General features: G+C 49.1%; 1 protein-coding gene across 1 annotated transcript in view; it reads left to right on the forward strand.

The window, feature by feature from the left end:
* The window catches only part of LOC144143204 (eEF1A lysine and N-terminal methyltransferase-like), a 71,620-nt gene that overhangs the window by 54,897 nt on the left and 4,538 nt on the right, over nt 1-12,185 (forward strand). Inside the window, exon 12 of the mRNA XM_077674998.1 lies at nt 4,764-4,892. Within this exon, the coding sequence (XP_077531124.1) occupies nt 4,764-4,892 (129 nt within the window). The remainder of the gene's footprint in view (nt 1-4,763; nt 4,893-12,185) is intronic.

A 12,185-nucleotide genomic window follows, 5' to 3' on the forward strand; every position in this document is an offset into this window, starting at 1 on the left:
TGCTACAGCAGTCCGACTGTGCGGAGCGCGGCGCGAAACCGACGCCATTTTTTCTCCCACTCCCCTCTACCTTCGGTTCTAATTTCTCTTGCTGCACCGCCACCACACAAGACACATACACAAACGAAACCGAAATTGAAAGAGAAGTTGCCAATGAACACACCAGATGGCGATAGTTGTCTGTGGAGCGTGGGTTTCAGATTTTGCGGGAGATTTGAAATCATCGGACGCCGGCTTCCGATTGCCTATGGCGCCGTCGTGAAAGAGTTAATAGGACGGACCCTGGTGGGGATAAACCGGCGTTTTTTCCGCTTCAACCTTTTACGCCGCTTCGCCACCTCGTCCTGACCTTTCTTTATTCTTAACCCCCTTTGACGCTGCTTGATGTGCAAATGTCCGCAGGTGGGCCAGACCACTTGCTTAGCAAGACGCAAGCAAGCAGGCGTTACTGGCTTGCGGGAGTCAACCTTTGATGGCCCCATGCGGCAGCAGAACGGCAAACGTGCCAACCGCGAGAAGTCAGTCCAGGTGGCCGGTGGGTCGCGAATACACATACGCCGCAAACCCCACGGCGATGACCGAACACCCGCTTTCTTCGCCGCTCGATTCAAGTCTCTTCCTTTCACGACACTCTCCCTCCCTCTATCTCTGCTCTCTGCTCATCAGTGTCTTTCAAATCCACATTGTCGCCCCGTTCCTTTCTGTCCCGCCTTTTTTCCATCGCCGCCTTGTACTATCGTTCATTTCGCTTGGCCTTGGCAGTTTCACACACTCGTCTTTTTCTCTCTGAATTTGCTCAACCACGTTGGTTTTATCTCGCGCACACGGGGCACAGGGCGGGTGGGCTATATAGCACCGGATGGCACGGGGGTCATGTAGCATGCGGTGCATGGCTGGTGGGCTAGCACAGACGCCTTAGAGGGGAGGGGGCCACAAAATAGGCATTTAATGTTTAGAAACTTCAGATGTCAGTTAGGTGTTCGCAAATTACGCGCGCGCTAAATATAGTAGTGTAAGTTCTACTAGACTGGCATTTACCCGTGCACCGATAATACGACGCTTTTGTGGGGTCTCTTGAAAGTTGTATTATTGGGGTTTCACTGTAGCTTTTTCTTCTTCTTCTTCTTCTTCGACATTCAAACATTACTCTACGGAGAGTTCAAGTTAAAGGGGCCATGCAGAGAAAGTACAAGTTTGTTTCATTCGAAATATTTAATGTTTTATAGTGCCCCCAGCACTTTTCCGGCAGCAAACAATGCTTTTATCACAGAGAAATTGAGCAACTTAAGCCAAAATTTTAGTTGTCCCACTAAATTGTGTGTTTCGTGACGTTAGCAATGACGTATCCAGGGCGGGTACAGTAGAACGTCGTTGATACGTTTCTAAAAAAATTGCGAGGGAGAAACATACTATCCGGGAAGAAACGTACCATGGGGCATTTTTAGTGTTCACAGTTAAGAGCGTAGTAAGAGCGTAGTAACCGGGAAACCGTATGAACCGGGAATGTATCAACAGGGTTCCACTGTACTGGAAATGATTGTTAGTATGGTGACTAGGACTCCAGCGAACGGCCAACAGTTTTTTGTTGCCTCGTTTACCGTTTGCCCTCGGAGATGGTGTCACAATACTGTTTAGGATAAAGGGCCTGGATGCGCTCCCTCTACCAGAGAGCGCGTGCATCCAGGCACCCTAGCTCAGGACCGCTGTCCACACTCGTTTTGTTTTACCAGATTTGTACCTGGCTTATTTTTGTTACGGTTGATAGCAATCATTTCGTGAAACTTTGGGTATGCTCGACAAGCACGGTCACAGAAGAAAATGTCGCTTATCCCACCTGACCAGTGTCATGTGAGAAAAGTCCAACGTGCCGAACTGCTGTGCAGCTATGGCCGGCATAGTGCGCACAGCACTGTTGCTTCTATGTTTGTGTGTACGTTCATGGCTTCCATTGTGTACCCCACCATTTTTACTGCTATAAAAATAATGTGCACTAAATTTTAGCGCAAATAGCTTGTTCTGCAAGCTTGTAAACCCTGTTTAATTTGCATTGGATTTTGTCGGCCTCAGCCAATCGCAACGAGCTGCCCATATGTCACAAGTTCAGAGCGGAAACGAAGCTAGGGTGTCACGTGCCCATTCTCTGTTTTACCCATTATACAGCTTATTTGCGTGGAGTTTGCGTTAATAGTGGTGTCACTGTTATTCTAACGAAGCGATCTTTCAAATTAACCAAACTTGCAATTCGTCTTCATGGCCCCTTTAAGTTTATATAACCTTCTGTAGGCGCATTGTTGAAAGACTTGTCATGCTAGTGCAATTTTAATAACTTCCGGTGTAAGTTGCGCGATATGGTCAGTGGTCACATTTTCACCATTTCCTAAATAATATTAAAGGGACCCTGCAACACTTGCCATCGACTACTAGTACTGTATTTTGGGATAAAGTCTATTGTCCCAGAAACCTCCTCCCGCAAGAATTATGAAAATCCGTTCACAATTAACGAAACTACGCGCGATGAGAAATCGCGCATAATCGTTCCCTCTCAACTCGAGCGCGGACAAGGCGACGAAAGCTGCGCGCTCTCTCCCGGAGAGGGGGGCGGCTCGCGGCGTTCTCTTCGGCGGCCTACGATATATCACATGCCGGGTAGTTTTCGCCTTTTCTCCGCAACGCGGAGGGGCCTATTTCCGGTCTGGTGCCACAAAAAAGCAGGCATGGGTGCCTGCTCGCAAGTGCGCGCTTGGGCTGGTAGGGCGTTTTTGAAGCAATAAACGTTTGTAGTCGAGTGGTCCCGTTGAAAGGGAAGTACAGTTAAACCTCGTTATAACGAGACGGGCTATAACGAAATAATGGATATAACGAGCAAATCGTAATTCCCCTTGAAAGTCCTCATAGAAGCCAATGTATTTAAAACCTCGTTTTAACGAGGTAAAATTTGCCCGTTATGGGATACAACGAACAAATTTCGTCGAGAAATCAAATTTTGAGCTAATTTTACAACAGTGCGCAACGCGGATTTAAGACAGTGCGCGACGCGGCAACTGTATTAGCAGTTCAAAACTCCCGCCACGCGCGCGAAGCTGGATGGTGCACCGTGCGGACGCTGCGCCCGCGAAGCCATTCCCACCCTCCTCTCGCTGCGCACGGCATGCAGACAATGCGGCCCTTCGATTTAGTCTCGGACGCGGGCTCCCCGAGAAGCAGTCCGACGTTCGTTTTTCCCATGTATCCCTATGGCTTCGGGGAATCCTCGGACTACCCGCGGACTATCCGCGGTGAGTACGAGAAGAGCCCCAATGCACACGGCGCGCGCGGTTGCGTTGGTTGCGTCGCCTTCCTGTCCCCCCTCCTCCCCTGTTCGTATCGCCGACGTCGCTTTATCGTCGTGATTACAACTGCCCGCGTGATTACAACAATGCGAGTGCGACAGGTGGGAAGCGAAAGCGAAAGACTATCACGCTTGAACAGAAGACGGCTATGATAAAAGCCGTCGCATCGGGCGCGATGGAAAGTAAGGTGCACTCCGTGGTAAGGTGGCAAGAGACTGACGTGTGGACGAGTACGCTGTCCACCATCGGGAGCAACCGAGAGTCCATCGTCAGCGCTGTTGCACGTGGAGTGAAAGGAAGCGCTAAGGACGGCGTCGGAGGCACTAGATGCGGTGGACGTGCTGCGCCGTTACTTCGGCGCGCACGAGGGCGGCGAAGATGGCGTGAACATAGCGGCCGCAGATGAGCGAGCCATCGCTCGCATCAGGAAGGTACATCACCGACCAATTACGGACTTCTTCGTAGCCAAGTCTGTTTGAAATACGAGTTTTGAACTGCAATAAAGTAGGTTCGTGACTTTTCCTTTTTACCTCCGGAATGTGTTTATTTTACTGACTACCGCCGTTCGGCCAGATGCTATTTCACCCGCTTTTTGTTTTAGGAGGGTTTTAGGTAACTACAATGCATAATATTTGCAGTAAATGTCGGCTACGGCTATAACGAAATATTGGCTATAACGAGCAAATCGCGGCGCCCTTTCAATTTCGTTATAACGAGGTTTAACTGTATTGAGCTCATCACTCAATCTCCGCGTGCACTCAAAACACAAAAGAAACGGCAAAACTGTGCCTACAGGTTCAGGCATAGAAGAGGTTCGTACACAGCGATGACGACGACGGAAATGGGAGAATCTAGCCACGAAGTTGACCAGTGACAGCCGATCGGGCAGCCATGGCCTATGTGACGTCCCTTAGGCCATGCATAATGAGGACAACTGAAGAGAGAGCGGTTTGTTTTTCCGCGTCTTTCACATCGATTTGCGCGCTCACCGCTTCACGTGCACGTGTAATATTTGGCTCAGGTATTCCTGGCAGTGTAATCTAAACGTCGCGCAGGTTTACTTGTACTGCTCAAAGAGTGTTGCAGGGTCCCTTTAAGAAAGCTACACATAAGAGTGGTGTATTAGTGTTCTCGGTGATGTAATCTTTCTAGAGCAACTTGTGTTTAGTCTTCAGTGTCGCTTTAAGGCAAAGAAAGTGTTTCACTGTTGTTACCTGTGAGTACTACAGCTTGTGCTGTTTGTATGTAAACTCGTCGTGTCTGTGGTGATCCTATGACGACCACATTTAGCACAGATAATTTTTTTTTCCGCGACTGCATTTTTATTGGGCAAGAGAGAGACCAACCTTGCTGATAAGCTCCCATTGCGAACGCAGGTATGTGATATATGATCCCTAGCTTTTTTCACCAACCCTGCTTTCGTTTGCAATGCAGGGGAAACATTTGATCTCGTTTACCTGGATGTGGATAGTAAGGACCTGTCACAGGGGCTCGCCTGCCCACCGCTGGAGTTTGTAGAAGAGAAGCCACTCAGAGAGATGGCAGCCATCACCAAACCCACAGGCAAGTCAAGTTTCCAGGTTTTTTGTTGTTATTTGTCAGTCTGTTGAGTACGTTCACAGAAGGGGTTTGACGGGGTCAGCTAGAGGCAGTGTGTTATAACAGCATGGTTTATTTGTGCGGAATCTTAAAGCATCTTGGTAAGTGGTAGCCTCTTGATATCTTTTAAGCATTCTAACTTAGTGCTAGCAAAGCTCTGTCAAGAAATGTGACGTGTGGGTAACATGAACGAGTCTGCTATTTGCAATCCCTGGTCCTGAAATGTCTGAAAAATTACCCCCAGCTCAGGAGGTCAGCAACCAGCGGCCCACGAGCTGGGCGTTATTTTGTGGCCCCCGGCACGGCGTCACAACCACCCCCCTCCCATTGTATCTGAAAACCAACATGGCAGTTTTGACCTCAAATAGTGTGACAGGAACAAAGAAATATCGCTTCCAATTGGCATTGTCCCCTGTCGACATGATTTCTGCTCTAGTTTTGTATAGTTTTCTCTGTGCCATCAAAGCTTGAAGGCTCCAAAGTAAATAAAAGGCAGGAAGGTAGCAAACACAGGAAAAATTTGCTGGTGGCCAAATGTGTGTGGCGTACAAAATCCCACGTCGTGTGGGAGAGTGTAAATCGGGTAAAGCGGAAGGTACATTAATGACACCTTGGGGGCACCAGTATGCAAGCAGGCAATAAGTTTTCTGTCACTTCACTGCAAAATGTGCAAGCGCACACTGGAGTTCCAGAACACACACATCTTGGCTCGTACCAAAGATCTCGTGGAAGATCATTGAAGCATTCCGCATAACCACAAAAGCAGATGGCTGTGCCAGAACACCGTCAATCTTGCTGTATGATGAGGAATGCAACTTGATTCAAAGAGAGTTAACATGAAAAAGGAATTGGGCGTGCTGTCATCCCCACATGCTTTCAGCCATTTCAGTGTTTGCTGTCAACGTAGGTCCTGCATGTTTCTCGTTTTGTGTTGTTTTTTGTTTTGGGCAGCAGAGCTATTGCACTTTTAGTTTTGCCATATAGCGTTGCCTGAAAAAAATACCAAGAAAAAAGACCGAGAGCACGTGGGCGTGCACCTCATGAGGTCCACCCAGCGTCGGCCAAGCTTGCCCGTGGGCTTGTGCCACGTGAGGAGCTCTCAAAAAAAATACCTAGAAAAATACCGAGCACACGTGAGCGGGTGCCTCATGAGGACCACCCGGTGTCGGCACGCTCGACCTTCGAGAACACCTTGCCCAGCATTCGTGGCGTGATCTCTCGTGTGCTGTTCTCCTCGCCAGTTCACATGCTTTCGCACCTGAAGTGGGGAGCACAGAGGCAGAGTTCGCAAAGCTGGTCACCAGGGGTTCTAGGGCGTGCTGACGCGGTCCACTTTGGGAGAGGAGTGAAAGGCTGCGGACAAAATGATCCAGGCCTGCCAGTCATGGAGAACTTCCAGCGGCAAGTTCAGAAATTCATGTGAGGTGCAACATCCGGGTCTCTGACGGAGGGAGAGGGGCCGCCAGCTCTGCTGTTTCTCCAGCCTTGCACCACTAGTGCAAGCTGCACCAATATTTTCGGGGGCTTTTGCCGCACAAACGCAAAATCAGCTTTTATATATACAGTCGAGCCCACTTAATGAAGTGAATTTGATCGTTACGTTAAATTCGGTCGTTATATCTGCAGTTGGTAATAAGTGTGCTGAACTTTTTCTGTAAGCAAAATTTCAGCGTGCATGCAGCTGGCGCATTGAAGCGGGCATGGACATCATCTGCACAGCATTGGCAATTAACCGCTCACCCACCAGAACGGAAATACAGGGCTAAACGAAGTTAAACGTGCGTGAAAATAGCTCGTAATGTGGGTAAAAATTCTGCTATGAATCGCCATTTGCGCTGCTCCTAAAAGCATCCATCAAGTATCAGCTGTGATGGTGATATGGCTGCTCCGAAGTAGTCTGGTCCTGCTCATGTGACACGCAATCTGGGCACTGTGTTCCTGCCACTTTGTCCGTCCACGGAAGGGTTGGAGGTGAAAAGATGTGACATCACATCTACCCCCCTTCACAGATGTTGGCACCGTGCCAGTGGCAATTTTCTGCACGTCTTGTGTATCGCGTCCTTATTTCGTGTCGCCTTTCTCTCAATGCCTACTTGCTGTGCACGGGAGGCGGAGGAAAGGGGGAGACCTGGAACCCACGACAGCGATGTCCTTTTTTGTTTACATTTTCATTCACTCTTCCTTTCTTTTGCTGGCTGCTATCAGCTATTGAAAAAAGACGAGGTGATCCCCCATGCTGCATCTGACACTTTGTGCACTAGGAAAGCTGATCGCAGTGGCGACTGGTACTGCCTTCCCCTGTCACACGACGGTGGGTCATTTGCTGTATCCAAGCTGAGCTTTTGCACACATTCATTATATCTGGAATGGGGTTCCATTGCCTTAGTGTATATCTTGACGGTCATGCCATCATTGTTTGTTGTAACTGAGCGTTTATTATATCTGCTTTCATTATTGAACAGTGTCAGGTTGCACATCTTCTCCTCCTCTCATTGTCCAGTTTTCAGATAAAGATTACTTGTAGAGGTGCACATATTTTATGTATTTCAACTGCTTCACTTGATTTGGCCAAGTTTTAGGAATCCTGCCAGGACTGTAATTGTGTAATGGTGAGAGTTGAACTGTTGTGTTGCTTTTTTTGTTCGAATGCAAATGGTCACAAATTCACGTGCTACAAGCACAGACAAGTTCCACAACTGCCATGTTTTAGAGCATTGTTGCCAGTTACGAAAAGTCACCTCTTTCTCGGTATTTAATGTTGCCAAGAGGGCACTAAGCTCGTGACCATTTTGTGTAGCCAAGGGAGAAAGACGGTCATTTGCACAAGATTTTGGAATACGTTAAGGAACGCCAGCGAGTCGAAATTGGTACGGCGCATTGTACTAATTTGAAGTTTCCGCTTTCAACCTCGACTGCCATTTGTCTGCATTGGGGCATCGCCAATTGTGCAAAACTTGAAGGAGTCAACTGACACGAAATTTTTGTGTTCCGTTTTTCTCGCGGCTACAGGTGCTACGAGCCTACTAATCATAGCATGGCACATTAGACTGTCGAATGCAGCATAAATAATTACTTACAGCTCCATTTATTCGTGTCAGTTTCGGTTTCGGTGAAGTGAATACCGAGGCAGCCACCATGACGGGAAGACGCATTTGACGTCACTGTTCTTGTCGCACCCCAGCCGATTCCGGTCTGGGCGCGCGCGCGCCAGTCCAGCCTGACTGGCAGTAGTCGCACGTGACATAAGTCCCAAAAACTGTGACGTGTGCACAAGGCGGAAGAGCACACGCCAACTGCACCGCGGCCGCCTCAATGCGTCACGGGAGCCCTGACGTCGGCCGTTTGGGTCGAAGCGCAGATGATGTCGTGAGCTCACTCGATGGTGCAGATGAGCTTTCCCATGCGCGCAAGGATTAAAATTGATTTAAAATATGTTCTGCTGAACGGTTACGGTTTAAACTTCCGAAGGGGATATGCCATATACGCCTCGAGCGCTGCCTGTGCGCCACTGTAATCCCCCTAACGACCCGTTTCGAAACGAGCCGCGGGAGTCTGCGGCCCACTCCTCACTGTCGCCGCTGGTTTTGCGGCACGTTTGCTACTGAGATTTCCCGTTTGCATGCGTTGGAAATACATATCGTATTTATTCGAATCTAGGCCGGCCCCGATTCTAAGCCAACCCCCAAAAGTCCAAAGCCACTTTAAAAAAAACAAAAAAAAAACGCCTTGAATGTAGGCCGAACAAAAAGGCGAGGTCAGCGTTCACAAAAAGAAAACACGTTTATTGAACATGAAGATGCGGTGCTGGAACTCAATCAGTTTCTCTTCAAAATCACCGGGCAACTTCTGGGCGATTGAGGTTCGACGACGGAGGCTAAAGCCGAAGCGCTTCATGAAGTGTGCCCGCGATAAGCCTCGTTCCCTTGAAAGCTCCCTTGCTTTTGCCTGGAGCACTTCTGTCGTTAATGGAAGGGCAGCTGCTCGCTGCGACCGAACGAAGTCAGCCAATGCCATCTCCATTTCGTGGTGACGGCCTTCTCGTGGTCTGGTGAATGCCATCCTCGTTGCGGCGCACGCAAATATCCTCTCCCATTGCCCAGTGATGCTACCGTATGCGCCAATTGCGCCAAACTGCGCCCAAGTGCTCTGGCTGCTACATCCTGCTACATTTCCTCAAAATTTGGCGATTCTGCGCCCAACCTGCGCCCAAGGGTGTACGCCAACTTTCATAAATGAAACTAACTACTTGAGTTTCTCCATTGAAAGCGACATCGCGGTGCACCTGTTTTCAGGACGCATTCCGAGCCAAATCAAAGCAAACTGGCCCTTGTTGCGATAACGGCGATGATGCGTTTTGCGGCAGGCGCCTCGTAGGCGTTGTGAAATCTCCCCCCTACCCGTGACTGTTGATTCCGTGCAGTGCGCTTCGCACCTATTTGACTCGCGAGATCGGCTGCCACCGTCCGCCTCGCCGTCTTCGGGCCGCGATATGCGTCGTGATATGCATGCCGTACTCGTGAAGTTCGGCAACTACTTCAGGCGTCGCGAAATTGCCGTACTCGCTCGCCAGCGTACGCGTCGACCAGGTGTCTGCGGAGTTGTGCTGGAAGAAAAGCAGGCAAGAGATGAGGACGCAGGAGTTGTAGTTACAGTGGAATCTGGATGATACGAATTTCTGATAAGTCCCGGCAAAATCACACTGTTTGAAATGGGAAAAAAAATTGGCTCTTAAGAACGGACCTGCGGTGCTCGGCGGATAAGGAGTCAGGGAGCCGCCCGGTTGCCGAGCGAGCAAGCTACGGCGACATACTGCCCTCTTTGCGCTCTTTCTCCAGGAACGGCCAAGCTGTTTTCTGCTCGCGAAAACGCGCCGCGCACTCCACAGGCACGCTGACACCGCCGTGAAACCGCCCGCACGCTGCGCGGGGCGCGGCCGGCTGCGGCAATATGGCGGCGGTTTCGGTCGTGAAGTGGTGCGGGGCGCTGAAGAGACCGCTTCTAACCGCTCTTTAAAATGGTGCTCAAAGCACACACGAAGTTTCTTGTGCGGTAAATGAGCTAATAATGTGAGCGAAAACGGTGGTATAAAACATCATCCGCGTCGCTAGTGAAAGCGCCCATGAAATATTTGTCAGGGTGCTAAGCCTAAACAGCTCCGGCGGAGCCAGCCGGCTGTCTTGAGCGCTTCGTAACTGCCGCCATGAAGCGTACGCCTTCCCATTGGCGCAAGTCGTCAGGCTCCTCCCATTGCCACGCGCGTCATGCGTAATAACACTCCTGTAGTGAGTGAGCTTGAGCACTGCGAGTGAGGAGACAAAAGTCCAGAAAGGACCGCTCGGCGACATGGAGGTTAAAAAAAAGCAGAAAAACGTCGCGGATTTCGTCACGCGAAAGTAAAAAAAGACAATCGAAAACTTGTTTTAGTGCTTAATTTTTTGGTCTGTGTTATTCACACGAATTTCGGATGATGGGAATATTTTTCGCAGTGCTGCGAGATTCGTATCATCGAGATTTTACTGTAAACAGATGAGAATTTGCCAAGTGCAAGGGTGAGAAAATGGTATGAAAGGGCAGGAAACGGTAACATAGTTCGGGCTGCGCGCCGGTGAGCGAGTACGGCAATTTCACGACTCCCGACGCTGTGTCCGAGCTTGAACGAGTACGGCACGCATATGACGACGCCCGTCTTAGATTTCACATAGAGTTCATCGAGGCATAGAATTCACATGCGTGGAAATTGAAGGTGAAATGCGTGCATGTGGCCTCGCAGGGAATTAACATAGTCTCGGGGGGGGACTAGTGGGCTGCCTTGCCATTAAGGGACGCGTTTTGGTTGCTTGCGGCAAACGTGCCGTGAAGGGGCAAGATTCAGCCTGGTGCTGCATGTTGGTTACTAGAAGTGGCTGCCCGCTGCCTTTGTAAACAATAGCGCTGCTATTGGTGGCTTGTCATTTTATACCCTTACGGTGGCAGCGCTGACGCTGCTAAATAGTGATGCATGTGCAACACGGGGAAGAGCGCAATGTTCAATTATTCAGTCAAAGCCGTGGGACTACTGATGTTTTTGGTCCGTGCTCCCACGGTAGCCTTCCAATTGTGCTGGATTTTACATATTGTGACGAACAATTTTTAGTTTGTTCATAGTCAGTCTTCTATTGTGTAAAAATGAGAGCTTGTTTTTTAAATTTTTGTTGTGCAGGCCGCTGCACAAAGTCCAATGCAGACATCCTTGAGGAGACTGATGAAAATGGGGACAAAATATCCATGTGCAGTGTTCTTTTAATTTTATATTATCGTTGAAGGGAGTGCTTTTAGCGATTATCTATCATGAATGCAATACGTGTCTTAAAATTGCTTCCATCAACACCTGCTCCAAAAGCTGGTTTTGCTGCTCCAAAACGCATTTTTGCCTGCTCCAAAAGCTGCTCCAAAGCGGCCTAAGCCAGTAGCATCACTGCATTGCCTCCTCCAACGACGGACATTCTTTTCATCGACGCCGAAGTCCCGCCCGGCTTGAACGTTCGACAACAACTCCGCGGCTAAAACAACTTTTCTTTTAAAAGCGGCACTATAATGGCACCGCAGCACCGCTTGTTTGGTGCCATTGCGCTGTCAAAACGAAACGCCACACCGCACGCAGGCCACTATCTGCACAGTTCAAAATGGCGGCATTGCCCCCAGCTATGGCCCCTTAAGTGGCTACTGGCTCGTCTAGTAATGGCTACACTACTTTCTTTTCTGAGTGGCGCTAGCTGCGCGCCACTTCCCTCAAGTTCACTTGAAAATTGGCGCGTGTTTCAAAATCCTCGAATCCAAGCCGACCCTGGAGTTTGATATATCAGTATTTTAAAAAAACTATCGGCTTAGATTCGAATAAATACGGTATTTATGTGTAACAATCACTCTGGTCACAAATGTGTTGTATTTACGAGAGCGTAAATGCTTCTGACGCAATCTTATGCCCCTGTCACATGGGCACTTTCAGTCGCGATTGAAGTTAATCGCGATCAAGTTTTCGAGCGCGCTTCAACACATTGCCGCTGCTACACGGAATGTTTCAATTGCGATCGAGAAGTTGCACGGGTTGCACTCGTGTACGCCAGATGGCGTTAACAATGTACTTGCGGCTGGCGTCTGGTAACTTTGCGCGGTTGTAGATATACATAAGTATGTAAATATTACCTCACGCCTATTTCGGTCAAGTTATTTGACATAGTTTGTGGCGTTAGTTGAAGTTGTCACATTCTGTGCCATTAC

This window comes from Haemaphysalis longicornis, unplaced genomic scaffold, assembly GCF_048455015.1.
Source record: "Haemaphysalis longicornis isolate Haplotype H1 unplaced genomic scaffold, Haemaphysalis longicornis Haplotype H1 scaffold_1, whole genome shotgun sequence".
NCBI lineage: Eukaryota > Metazoa > Arthropoda > Arachnida > Ixodida > Ixodidae > Haemaphysalis > Haemaphysalis longicornis.